The sequence below is a fragment of the Pygoscelis adeliae genome, unplaced genomic scaffold, assembly GCF_000699105.1.
Source record: "Pygoscelis adeliae isolate BGI_AS28 unplaced genomic scaffold, ASM69910v1 Scaffold179, whole genome shotgun sequence".
NCBI lineage: Eukaryota > Metazoa > Chordata > Aves > Sphenisciformes > Spheniscidae > Pygoscelis > Pygoscelis adeliae.
In genome coordinates, this window is record NW_008825612.1 from 1130734 (window position 1) to 1145027 (window position 14294).

General features: G+C 37.8%; 1 protein-coding gene across 3 annotated transcripts in view; it reads left to right on the plus strand.

Moving 5' to 3' along the window:
• The window catches only part of PPP2R5E (protein phosphatase 2, regulatory subunit B', epsilon isoform), a 74611-nt gene extending 65799 nt beyond the window's left edge, over window positions 1–8812 (plus strand). For 2 of the 3 annotated variants that reach the window (XM_009332725.1, XM_009332727.1), the window contains exons 11-13: window positions 484–611; window positions 3060–3161; window positions 5801–8812. In XM_009332725.1, the coding sequence (XP_009331000.1) occupies window positions 484–611; window positions 3060–3161; window positions 5801–5900 (330 nt within the window). In that variant the 3' untranslated portion in view covers window positions 5901–8812. The remainder of the gene's footprint in view (window positions 1–483; window positions 612–3059; window positions 3162–5800) is intronic. The other variant, XM_009332726.1, reaches the window with a different exon arrangement.
• The last annotated feature ends 5482 nt before the right edge of the window (window positions 8813–14294 follow it).

Consider the following 14294-nt stretch of genomic DNA (forward strand, 5'->3'; position numbering starts at 1 on the left):
CAGCTCCTCCCCAAGGTAATTATTTCATTGGTACCTTCCCCACACTTAAGATCTCTCCCCCCTTATTCAGCCCAGCTACTGGGCCTTCCCCTGTCTCCTTCCTCTGGTATCCCAGCACTGCTCTTTTCCTTCTGACTGCAGTCACAGGATTGAGGGAAAGGGGCGATGGGAAGTCTGTCTGCTCTCCCTTCCCCTCCACAGCTGCAGCATTAATGCAGTGTCTGCACCTGGTCTTCAGTGAGTAACAACATCACGCTCAGGGGAAAGAGAGAGTGGATGCTGTGGGATCTGAATTATAGGATAAAAACTTAATTCCATTAATGCATGTTATGCTACTGATTAAAGTAGAGTTTTGATTGCAAAATGAATGATTCCTGTTAATTCATCTTTGTGAAATTTCTCTGTGATTTGTTTTTCCTTTAGAAAATTACAAAATTATAGGTGTCTGAATTCCTGTTAATATTTTATTCCTTTGATTCAAAGGTGGCCGAAAGAGCGCTGTATTATTGGAATAATGAATACATCATGAGTTTGATAGAGGAGAATTCAAATGTTATACTTCCCATCATGTTTTCCAGCCTTTATAGGATTTCTAAAGAACACTGGAATCCGTAAGTTTTTACCATTACACTTTATCTTACCATTTGACATACCACTGATAAACTTAGGGAATGTCTGCTGAAGAACATCTGAATGGGAGAGATGCAAATTCAAAGCTGGCATGAGCAGGTGCAACTCTGTTAATGCCAATATAAATTAGTCTATACCTGAGCTTGTCTCAAAATGTTTTTAATTATCTGGTATGTGTACAAAAATCAGTACCTTATGGGATAAAAATATACCTTCTCACAAGTTGGAAAAAAGAGAAATTAGATGTTACATTGTTATTGAAGAAAAAGTGTTTCTCATCAAGCATTTCTCCTACACAGTTTTGTATAAACTGGTTAACATCTTAAGCCTGATCGTAAATTATCTAGAAGAATATTGCTTGGCATTAATAAAGCTTCGTGGCTGTATCATGGATGATATGGATACCTCTGGTACTGGCATTTTTCTAAACCTCTATGAAGCATATACACATCGGTATATTCTTAGGTTGGGTTGTTTTTTCTAAATGTATTCAAATACAGCTGTTCTCTGTTACACACAGTAATAGAGCAGTTGCTTCATATTGATATCCTGTTAATTCGGCGTTTTTATTCTTAAACTGAATGACCTAGTAAGGAAGTGTTTTAATGACAAATACTATTGCAGTTAGATGCCATGTATTCTATACTTTAGTTGAAAAGTTTCTCTTAGTCAAGATGGTTACCATTTAGTAAACCCAGTATTTTTAATGAGCTGTGCTACGTTCAGGTCCCAGTTGCTTTAAGACCTTACTGTAAAGTATTTGTAAAATATTTCATCTTTTCAAACATTAGTCTTTTTGTTCTTTACTTAGCCAAACCCTCAAGTTTGTGTGCTTACATGACGAATCTAATGCTACTGGAAAGCTTCTGTAGCTAACGCTGATCACAAAAAGACACTTTCCATGGCATAGTACCGCATTACGAGTCTCCAACCTGCCTGTGCTCCTGCCCAACCTTTTATACTGTGCACTGGGATGCTTCTGGTAGTAAGAATATTCCGGTATCCCAGCTCACAAGAGTTTTCATACCTGCAGGAATTTTGTGCCAGGTTAACATACATGTAAAATAAAGAAGGTATTTAAAGGATTTTTATATTTGTAAGAACATTTTTAAATGTAGGCAAGAAAAATGAAAGTTTATTGAAAGAGGTGAATGATAAACAGGGGTGCGTGGGAAATGGCACATAGTTTGTCTGCTGTATAGGTTAGCTCCCAAGATTCCTGGCACCTGTAATGTTGATTCACTGCCTCCTGGCTGAAGAGCTGTTTCTTAAGCAGCCCTGAGTCTGAATGTGACAACCACAGCAGTGGGTCAGGAACTGGGATCTCTTGATTGATAATCTATTCCAAATTCTTTGAAAGTTTTTTAGATTTGTTTCTTTCCCTTCTCCCTTTTCAGTCGCTTTGTTGTTTCTTTATCTTCAACTCTGCCAGAAAGGAATTTTGACCTCTAGATATTCAGACTATTGGCAGACCCATCTTACTTCGGAAATTCTAGTATATTTTAGGTTAGTTATCCAGTCAGATGGTATAAATGAGTAAATTGATTTTACCTTTTTTGAACCTTTGTGGGACAGAATGCCTTTGAAGCCTTTTTGAAATTATTATTATTATTATACATAATTTCTTCCTGTATGAACAGATCATGCCTGTCATGTTTTATGCAAATAAGCAACTCAAATTCAAATAAGCAGTGGTGTATTGGCTCTTGGGTCAGGTCAGGAACAGCAATAAGCAAAGTGCGGGGGGGGGGGGGGAAGGGAAGGGAAGGGAAGGGAAGGGAGAGAGACTATATTTTATTTATATATATAAAAATATGTATTAAAATATATATACTTTTTTTAATATATATACACGCACACACACAGTTCTACACAGATACTGCAGCACTCATCTGAAGGATTTGTAGGTTTTTTAAAGAGCTTTTTGCTGTACAAAGGTGAAAATGAATACGAAATGTATGAGTACAAGGAAATCACTCTTGAAATACAGCCTTGTATTTTGCATAGAGGCAGTGAATATTCAGCTTCATAGAAAAATCATAAGGAAATATGAATCACTCCCATTTCATGTTTAAGTTCTGTTCCTTCTGCCAGCATTGATGATTTGAATCCCTGGAGCTGCATTCGGAATCGCTCCACACCATGAGGGAAGAGTCTGTGGTTATATGTAATAGCTTTCTGTTGTTACCTTTTACCCTAGAGTTTTGGTTTGCTCCATTTAAGTAGTCAGTAGAGACATGAAAGCTGATTCTCACCTTTAAATATGTTAATCAAAAGTAGTTTCACTGAAATCAAAGAATTTACATTATCATACTTGCAAGAGCAGAATTGGTCACAGAAATGCCGGTAAGAGAAGACACTTTTATTTCACATTTGATTTCACCTGGAACTAACAGACTCCTTTCTTTTTCTTTTTTAATGTTTCACAGGGCTATTGTGGCTTTAGTCTACAATGTGTTGAAGGCATTTATGGAAATGAACAGCACCATGTTTGACGAGCTGACAGCCACTTACAAGTCAGATCGTCAGCGGTAACTTTTTAAAGCTTTTTTTGTCAGCTGTGCATAAGGCCTGCTGTTTAGTTTTTCCCTTACACTGAGATGCAGTTGCATAATCTCACATATAATAGACACAATGCCTCATTTTTCCCCTTGCATGCTCTTTAGCCTTCTCCTTGCAAGATGTAAGATAATACCATGTACGGGTTGTCCTTTACCCCTTATGAAATACAGTACCCATTGTGTTGCTTGGGAATCCGCATTCCTCATGGAATTCCTTTTGATTCTGCATTCCCAAAGACTTAAATGTATCAAGATCTTCAATAATAAAAGAAAAACAAGGGCTTAAAGATAACACTTTGCTTAAAGACTTCAAAAAAGTTACACTGAGGTTTGGAAAGAGACATGAGGGAAAACCCTAAGATTTGATTTTCCAAACTACTGTTCGTAGGCTAGATGTGGTCTTAAAGCAAAGAGGCATCTCTCAACCCTTCCATTTCTTATTCAGAGATCTTGCTGTATCTGAGTCTTTTAGCATGCAGGATCCATTAGATACACCACTCATACGATCATTAGTTCACCCTAGTAAAATGCTTCTTGTCTTTTCTCCTATTTTCCTTAATCTTCATTTTCCAATTATAGTGCAGCGTCTTTTCTCAAAAGTTTCAGCTTATCCAAAGCGTCGGGTGAAAAAAATGAGGAAACATCAGGAACCCTGAACAGTTTACAACTTCATTTAAGTCATACCTTTTCTGTGACTCAGGGTTCCCCCAAGCAAAGCAAAGGGTACTGTATGTCGTCAGACCTTGTTAGGTTAGTGTAGTCTCTAAAGTCTCTTGGAGGCCTTATTTTTTGAATTGTGTGACTGGAGTCACACTGTCCTTTTGTTCTGCTTCGTTGTAAATTATGAAGTTTTATACACAAAAAATCTACACTTGCATTAGTTCATTAGTACAGTATTTTACTTTTAAGGACTTGGATATTTATTTCAGGTAAGATGCCAGATGAATTCTAGATAGGCGTTGATAAATAAGGCTCAATCTGCTAGTACAGTTGAGACAACACTGCGCGGTTTTCTAGCAGAAAGGGCAGAGAATCTTAGGACTGGTCATCTAATCCAGCTATTTACTGAGGGAGCTCAGTGACTTAAATCAATTTGTGATTGCACTTTGCCCCTTAAGATGAGGAACTCTGTTCTTAACAGCACCAGACACTGTAGTAGTATGTCCCGTGTCTGGATAATGGGTGAGGTTTATTGACTGAACTGCACGAACAATTTTTCTTGCACCTACTGATGTTGTATCTTCTGTCAGGGCTGGTACTAACCATTTCACCATTTTTATTTACTACTTATCATTTTAAAACATGTAAATACCTGAATGTATAAACTGGGATATTTACCTTAAAGTTTACAGAAATCTTGGGCATCTTAATAAAACCGCATTTCAAAAGGGTAGCTTTGATACCACTTAAAGCTTGAGGAGAAATATTTTCAATATTAATGACTATGATAGGTCAAATAGGTAAGTTGGATGATGTGATCATCCTCTAAAAGTCTTTTAGGTAAGCAGACATATATTTCATAATGATTAGAAGATAAATATCGGTAAGTAGCCTGACATTGTCAGGCTATTTCACTTATTCTTAATTGTAAATACTTTCTAGTGACAGTGGGCTTTTTTTTCTTTTTTCCCCCCTTTACTGTTCTTCAGGGATTTATCTGAAATTTGTTTGTATTTTTAATGTTTAAAATACTCTTGGGAAATTAAATTTCAAATAAATGAGCCAGATGTTGGCATTTTGTCTGAATCAGGATGTGTAGGAATGTTTCTAGTCTGCTGAAACATTTTTTTCAAGAATTCTCTAATGTGACTGGCAGAGAATCTATATCTCTATAATTGTTAGATTTCCATTTCATCTGAACCTGTCAGGTGATTTAATAGAAATTGAAAGCATTTTGTACCTTACAGTATCAAGATTGATTCAAAGTAAGCTATGGCAGAGACAGGAAATTTAGAAAGCAAATAATGCAGGTAAAGCAAATGCTAGGTTAGCTGTTTAGTTTTATCAAATCAGCCATTAAAGTCTGTTGTTAAAGCAAATGCTACATGGATCTTCTTGTAGGAATTTGGTAAGGAAAAAAAAGTAAATCACTGAACAAAAGACACGTAACTCGAACTTTCCTTTGGCTGGTGCCTAAGCTATATGAAAGCCACCAGTCGATATAAGAAAGAACAGCAATTCTAAAAGGATAAGGGAACACTTGTTCTAGAAAGTGGCTGTTATTTATAAGATTAAAAAATACCTTGCTTAAATAAATAAACTTGAAAATAATTAAATGCAAGTGAGTTAATTTTTATAATCATGATATATTTGTTCCATAATAAAAGTCCACTGCATTTTTTTTCTTCTGTATTACAAATTAGTGTCTATGAACACTGTCACTTTGTTCAGCTTACGTTTTATGTTCTTTTCCTACTGCTTTGTTTAGTGATATTTGTGTAGGTAACTAAAAGAAAAAAAAAAATTACAAAAATTAAGTATAGGTTGGGAAAATTGCAGTTACGCTCAACAAAATTAGTGCTGCTAATTAATGTGAACTATGTATTTTTTTATGTAAATATTCTACAGTCTCCTCTCCTGCTAACTCTTTGTTTTATTTCATCTGTCAGTGAGAAGAAGAAAGAGAAAGAGCGTGAAGAACTGTGGAAAAAACTGGAGGATTTGGAATTAAAGAGAGGTCTTAGACGTGACGGAATAATTCCAACTTAACAAAAAAACAAAACAGCATTATTAACCTGTGGAGTCACACATTTATGTAGTAGAAGATGGAGCAACAGTTTTCTGTATTGTGCAACTTTACAGTAGATTTCACATTTGTTTCATTATTACAACAGCACTGTATATACCTGTCTCTAAGTAAAGGAAAAAAATAAGGACTTTAATCCAAAGTTTGGACAGCAGATGGACTTCTCAGAACTTTGCAAACATAATCATTGTTTTAACCCTTCTTTAAAACCAGTCTTCAAAGATCTGTTGATGAAAATTGCGATGTCAAATTCCATTGTCAGGACCTGTTCCTTATTTATCGTTAGCAGAGAGTGTAATACAACTTTCAAATGTGAACAATCTTAAAATTTAGCTTGTCTTTCTGCTAAACTGTTAAGTGTATTTATAGTAAAAGAGAAAAAAGACTGTCATTTCTTTATGAGTTTGTGTAACATCCTCCTTCTCTGGATAACTTTACTGTAATTTGACTTTTTTTCCTTTTGCACATCTTCATAAGTTGAATGTCCATTCAGATCAGGGCCATGAAAAACGTAGGTCCTGAATAAAAGTTTTGTTTACTGGTGTGAGCATTTTTTTAGTACCAGGCTGTCTCTGGTGCTTCCTTAATTTGAACATTAGGAGTTAAAAAACAAGTAGGTGATAAACATAGTAGGAAAGGGAGCTTTGGATTCATGCACCTATTTATTGCAAATCCAAATTAGTGTCCACAATCCTTTAAAAATGGGCAGTGGTAACACCTTGGACTTCAGTACCTAACCAGTATTAGTGATACGGCATTGGACACGCATACCGGAGTTGTTTTAGAAATACTAATTGCTAAATTATTACAGTATGTTTTTATTGGACCATTTAGAAAGAATAAAGACAAACGCTAAACAGTGCAAGCATGAAATTGGTCTCCAGTGGTCATGGATCTAATTGGAAATTGAGTTGAGATAGCAGTTTGGGCTGTTTGGAGTTGTTGCCTTACTTTTTAATATGTATTTATAAAGTGTTCCAGCAAAAGAGGATGTAGCCTCTAAGAAACATACTATAGTGTTTTTGTGGTTCTAGTACTATTACTCATCACAGTACCAGCCCTATGGTCTTAGCTGGAAAGGATTCTGGATGATACACTTCTGCATTCTCATCTGGATGCTCATTCCTAACTACTGTATTTGTTACCAAAAGTGGTTCTACAAATGCTACTGAAAAAAATTCTGGAAATCCTAATGTTCTGAGTATTAATAATAAAGTTTAAAATGCTTTTATATCAAAGGTGCATTGTGACCAAATTGTTTAAAACAAAAGAAAAAAATACAAAAACAAAGAAGAGGGCTGTATTATAAGTATACATTATTGGCTATCTGCTTTGTATTTGAAAGTGGAATCTTACATCTTTGGTAGGTAAAATGCTGATAAGACTTATGTACAGTATATATTTAGCTAATGCAGTTGCATTATTATATACCGAAAGGTATGTGTTTCAGGATTTTTCTCCAGGATGCTTTTGAACTGTTATAGACATACGACAACAGTGAATTGATAATCCTAAACCATCAATCCAGCAGTATTTACAGTATAAAACTGAATTGGTGTTCATGAGTCTTTGTGATAGTTGCAAACATGAATTTATGACCTGTTGCCATTGATAGAAATACAGTATAAATACAAGCTTGTATATTTTTCTTCCTACCATTTAAATATACAGTAGGATTTGAAGTTTTCATGTTTTCAGGCACGGAAAAGAGGTAAAAAAGAATTCCCTCCTAGACTACTGACTGTTTCAGGATTATCAGGTCACAGTTTGTACTCCCGGGTCTGCGCACACAAATGTTGTAAACTCAACGATTTTGTAAAAACTTGACACTGTTAATTCTGGAAAAAAAAGTGGAACTAGTCATATGCAACACCAAACACAACATGGTTTAATGGGATTAATATGAGCTTCTTTAAGAACACTGACTGGGACGCAATGTAAAGTAGGCAGTTACTGTCATAGTTGAAACGTTTTATTTTAAAGTGCTGAAGCAAAGGTGCAAGCTGAAATACTGAAGATTAAATAAATTTATAACAAATCATGTCCCTTAGCCCATTGATTTTGACAGTCTTTTCTGTTACCAAAAAAGATTTGCTAGCGTGACTTCTGTGTGAAATGATCATGCTTTACACGAGGGTGGACTTAAACTCATGCTTAAAGACTATGTTCAATTGTGAAAAACTGAGATAGAATGGAGGAAAAAAGAGTAACGTTTTCCACCTGGTGGAGTGAGACACAACAATGTGAAATTAGAAAAAGCACCTTGTCCTGTACTTAGAGTTTAGGTGAGTGTTGTTTGTTCATAACTGTTTTTGGTTTTGACATGACATTCTGGTATTGATCATACAAAACTGATGAGAACCTGATGGGTTGCAATATTTTGTTACCTCTGATGTTACCTCTGATGTGGGGATAGTGGGGAGTATCTAAAGTTTATAGATGATTTATCACTTCCAAGAAGGAATGTTTCGTTAAAGTGAATGAGATGATGTGATATTAGTCACTTGACTCTAAAAGGCTGATACGACACTAGGTTGCACTGTGTGATGTACGAGAAGAAGCACTTGCCACAATGATACGACCGTACCCCCGGGATCCACTGTTTGCCGCAATCCAAATGCGATGTCCTGCCACTCCGCAGAGCTCCCATTGGTATCAGTTGGAGTTGCAGGCAAAGAAGAAGGCAGCGTATGGGCCCAAGTGTGATCAGTGCGTCTATTTAATTATGCTTTCGTTTGCTTCTTGAGTTCCAGAAACTACCTTTATTTGTGTAAATGTTTTTATTAACTGCTCGTACAGCAGTTGTTGGGTGGTCGCTCATGTCCTGTACCATATTGGTTTCAGGAGAAAGGATTGAATGCTCTCTGGTTAAAGGCAAGAGCTGCATTTTCAGTACAAGGGCATTGCATCAGGTCATGGGGATATAACAACTGTAAAAGTAAAGTTCCTCTCATATACTTTAAATTGAGCACACATTGCTTTCTTCATCTTGCAAGTCTCCCTTATTGTTTTCCTTTCATTGCTTTTGAGTGGTTTTTGTCTCTCTTCCAAGGGTTGGAATGCTTTAAATAAAAGTATTCTAATGCCATTGGAGCGTTCACTAGCAGGGTTACAGTAAATTTAATCTTGGTTTTGTTAGCATAAATAAAAGGATTTAATTTATTTTTTATCTCCTCCTATATATGGAAAAATCGAGGGTGTTAGAGCCAAGAATTGCTTGAGTAAGAAATGCAGCAGCTGTACTTGCATTATACGTGCGTAAGTACAGCCTCAGGCTCTCTCACTCTATGAAAGGAAAATATATTAGGAGCTTTAAAAACCTCTTTATTGTTTTGTGAGGAGGGGGAAGACTAGATTCTTCTCCCCCCAGGTAAAACTGAAATAATTTGCTTTTAGTTCTGTCTTGGAAAACAAGGATGGCCTTTTCTCTTAATTGTGTAACCATAGCATCCCAAAGCAGTTGCCCTAAAACAAGACAAAGGTGACAATGCACGAGATTGAAGAATGTTTTTATTTACATGTGGCTTTCTTATTTTGGCTCACCAGCTTCCCTTAGCAGCTCTCGAGTGAGCCACGAGTTAGTTTTTCTAGTCGGTATGTGCAGCAGATTTTGTATAGCCCAGTTTTTCATTTTGAAGTCTATGAAGCAGTATCTTGAAACAGAATGGAACTAATTTTGATTGAAAACTTTTATCCAAGTGTTGCTTCCCATCCACAGAAGCACACACTTTTTATCATGACCTCTCTGAATACAAGTTTTTGTTACTTGGATCGCTTACTGTAAATATGTTGTATTCATAACCTCATGTAACGATGAGGAGTTTTCAAATATAAATAGTACCGATACATTTCTTGTTGTTGTCCTATTTTTGATTGTAGTATAGCGAATGACCTGTCATGCTTTTTGTTTCAAGGTTAGTATTAGTCATAGATCTTAATATTTTAGCATTTCATTGTTTAAGCAGGAGAGGGCAGCAAAAGTTCATTTTTCCCCAAAGGAATGCTCTGGTCCATTACTGTTTTTAAACTTCGATGCATTTAACTATCTGTGGGTAGGGGGGAAAAATGAAACATTTTTTATATATATTAAAAGGTGCATATGAAAATATATAGACTGGTCCAACCAGACTGTGAAAATGTCTTCTACTCTACATCGAAGTAATAATAAAAGAAAAATACCTTCCACCTCTGGATAAAGTACAAGCAGGTCTTAAGCTCTTGGATTCAAATGTCATTCTTTGGAAATAGTTTACTTTCTTAAAAATGGTATCAAAGAAACTCGAACTCAATGGTGCTCCCAGCTATAAATGTGTAATCTTCCTCTTTTGCACATGCTCAAGAGGCTCTGTACTGTGGGTGCATCTAAATAAAGAAGCAATGAAGTGTTTTCCAGGTGCTTGGCTTTTTTTTCCACCTCCTCCCGTCTAAACTTCATGTCCCTTTTCAACAGTGAACTTCCAGGGATCAGATACCCAGTCGCATGTATTAAATGTAAGGACACTTGTGTGAGGGAAAAAAAAACCCAAACAATGAGGTGGTAATTTAAGTTTCTGCCAGAATTACCGTAGTAAGCACTCCATTTTCATTAAGTTTATTTTTTTTAAGGGTCCTCTCGTGATGATGAGGATGCTCGTACTGCACACAACCATGCCTGTGAGGGAGGTAAAGGGTGGATACGGAAAAGAGGCATTAGAGCCACACAGTGTTCTTTATAAACCCTTGAGCCTTACACTTTGCAGCTGGTGAAGGAACTTGGTCTTTTATAGCAGCATTCTACTGTTTCAGTCCTCGTGCTACTCTGCCTTGCAGTTTGGAAGTGAAGAGGAAGGCTTAAGATGGTTACGTATGTGGGAAACACCCTCTGGAGAGAGCCATGGATAGAGCCTGGGAAGGGGCAATGCTGGTGAACGGCTTTAGCAGAAGCGCGGTAGATATGGATGCTGCAATAAAACTGGAGACAAGATGTATTAAACAGCTACTTCTGATTTTCAAATATCGGTTTCCTACGTGTATTATTCCAGTAATCTAATTCTTAAAAATTCTTTCCATTTTAATTTCTTCCAAATTAAATTCTCAGCAGTTGGATCTTGCGTGCCTTTGTTAGAAGAGCTCATTATCACAAATCTCTTTAAATACTTGTAAGACAATACTCGGATCGCTTAACAACCTCATGTCTCTTTACTTTCTTATTGCAAGGCAAGCGTTTTCTAAAGAAGTTAAAAAAAAAAAAAGAACATGCAGTAAGTTGGCCTTCAGGGTAGGATTTGTCTTCAGTACTTGCAAGTTAGAAAACAACCTTTAAAGGATTGGAATGAAAAACTTAAATTGGTTTCCTACTTTGGGTAATGACAGTTGCTTTGCTAATTTTTCATCTTTGTCCTTCCTTCTCAGGAATGTTTTGGTTTCTCATACAAAAGCAGAGCGCCTAGTTTATCTTACATTAAGTTTGGACCCCAGATCACAAGTCTGTGGCCTACGAAAGTAGTTTTGTGTGCAGGTAAAGGCTGTTCCCAAGCCCGTATTCAATTATTGCTTCAATGTACAGTAAAGCGATAGCTTGGGTATTAAACTAGAAACTGATACAAGGTCTTAACATTATGCGATCGGAGTGCGCTGTAGTTTTAAAGATTCAATGCTGAAGCCAAAGCGAATATCCTGAATTTGTTAGTACATACCTTGAAAGAAAGTGTACTAACCCACTGTGAGTAGTGACTGCAGGCTTTTCTGGAAGTCTCCATCACATGGAAAAACTGTTATACTGAACTTTATCTTCTACTATTTTTCTGTTTGTTTGTTCCCCCCCTGCTTCATTTTGTCTATTCAGTACCTCCCCCCCCCCCCCCCCCCCCCCACCAACAACGGGGCGGGAGAGTGCGGGGCGTTAGGGATCACTCAGGAAGGATGGAAAGCTTGCGATACATTGAAAGAAACACGTTTTGTATTGCTGGACAGTGGCTCATAGCTTTGATACGCGCTTGAAAATGTCTGGGAACTTGTCTTACATTATCCCTGAATCTGGGAAGGTCTTCCAAAAGGAGAATGAGAAAGGGATATTCTACACAGCTTCTGAATCTTGTTTTCCAAATTCTTACTTTGTCACCACCTGGGACAAGTTTTTGCTTGTGTACAAAGCCTCTGCACTTCACCGACCCAGGAGGCAGTATTTATAGAGCATCTGGCTTGTGGAGTGGTGCGCTGAGGATACGTATGCCAACCTGCCAGGCAAAGCAGAAGGAACCTCAAGCGTAATTGCCCTGACGGCAAGGAAGGAAAGACGTTGCGTTTGTACAAGGATGTGTGCAGACCCCCAGCAACAAAAGGCAGAGGTTACCTGCAAACTTGTTTGGAATTGAGCAAGCTTGTGTCAATTTTGAGTCTTCACCTTCTGGTGAAGCGGACGTTGTTTAGCTGCGTAAGCAAACCGGTCGAACAGCCCAGCTCAATTTTAGGTATCTTTTAATATTAATTCTGCAAAATGTACTGAGTAGGACAACAGCTTATGCTCATCTGTCGTTCCCTAAGACTATGTGATGACTCCCATACTTTGGCTATGTAGATAATGTGTGTAAGTGGAAAATCGCTGTATACTTAAATATCTCAAACCAAGATGGGCATCTGCATTATACAGTCTTCCATTTCAGGCATCTTGGAGGCAGTAGGCTGAAGTCTGCAGCTGACAAATCTCAGAGTAAACTGAAACTTGGCAAAACACATTCTTGATTTCTGGAGCAAAGAAATGTGGAATTCAGACAGTGGTAATTAGTTTATTAGTCCACAGGCTATTTCACAAACACAAAGGGATATTATCGCTATTTGCTGTCCATGACACTCATCAGACAGTAACTGTCACAGTGAGTGATTATGCACTAGATGTTAAACGTCAGTTCTGGCCAGACAAAAATTACTCTCAGGGATAGAAAGGAAAGAAGATTTCCTACTGTAGTGTGGTACCTCACGCCGCCCCCCCCTTTCTCCTCGTGCTGCTGAGTGATGCTAGCCTCCTGCAACGAGGCTCTGCAAACACAAGTGTGAAGGCTTGCAGTAGACTGAATTTAAGCAAAATTTGTTGTTCTATTCAAAATTGTCATAAGGGGGACAGGATTGGTGATGATGGACCAGTGGGTATTTTAGCCTTATCCTAGCAAACGCTTTTCCATGTGGTTAGCTAAAGAACTGGGATTCTTTTGAGAGGTCCTGTGGAGCCGTGTTCTCACCGGACCTCGCAATGTAACTCTGCTTTAGCAGAAACTGTGTTGAAGCTTTTTTTCAGATGCAATTCTATTTCTATAATGACCTTCAATCTATTAAATCCCCTTAAAATTTCCAGTATGAATCATTAAAAGACCCCTCCCCTGCTTCAAATCCCATTGCTGTCTATTTGACTATTCAGTTTATTGGTAAAGTACTTTGCAAATGTTGAAATCTACAAATTTGCTCCAATATTTAGAAATGCTTCTGCAATAAATACAACAGAACAGCTAAAGATGTAGGAGATAAGGGCTTTGATTTGACACCCGAATGTAAGATCACCCAGGGAATTATTTTTTTTCTTCCCTTACCTGACCTATTTCTGTTTTCTCTTGCTGTAGAGCTAGTTCTACAGATGGTAAATTCGAATCTGTGCAACACAGAAGCCAAATGAGAGAAAAAAGGAGCTGCTTCCAAGAGCTCTGCTTCCAGAGAAGGTCCGTGTAAGTCCCCCTTACAGCACAACCTTCAGCGCTCCTTCCTCATGCCCTCCTCCATGCGTGGAAATCAATGTCTAGTTATGCCCGAAACTCCTAGAGATGTAATGCCTTAATTTAGGGGTATCTCTGATCAATATCTGCAAAGATCACATCCTCGCAGGCTGCGTAAGTCTTTTTGATTCTTCTGCTAATACAGTTTAGACAGGCCAAGCATATGCAAGAATTCTTGCTGGTTTGTAGGTTTTTGTCAGAATTTGGGAGAGCAGAGGTGGCTGCTTCTCCCATGGCATTTTAGTCCATCAACTTTCAACTTTTTCGACTTCTTTTTTCTCTGAACTTTGATCTGTTTTTGTCTCAATGAGCGTGTGTTAGTGACTTTCTGTGCAGTCCAAATGCACTTTCATAACAAAGATCAAGCAGTTCCAGGAGCAGCACAACTACCGACGCTTGGCTTCCCGTGTCTCTCCTGTACAGCTTCGTAGGTACGGCTTGCAGGAGCCAAGTCTGAGGCACTGACTCCTCTGACACATGGCTGAACTTAACCGGGACAGAAGCTGCGGAGAGGAGAGGAGAGCTGCCAGCAGTCAGGTGCACGTGGCATGATAACACAGAATTTATTTCCTTAGGAAACTTTACCATAAAGGGCTATTAGGCCCCTTGCCTGGATTA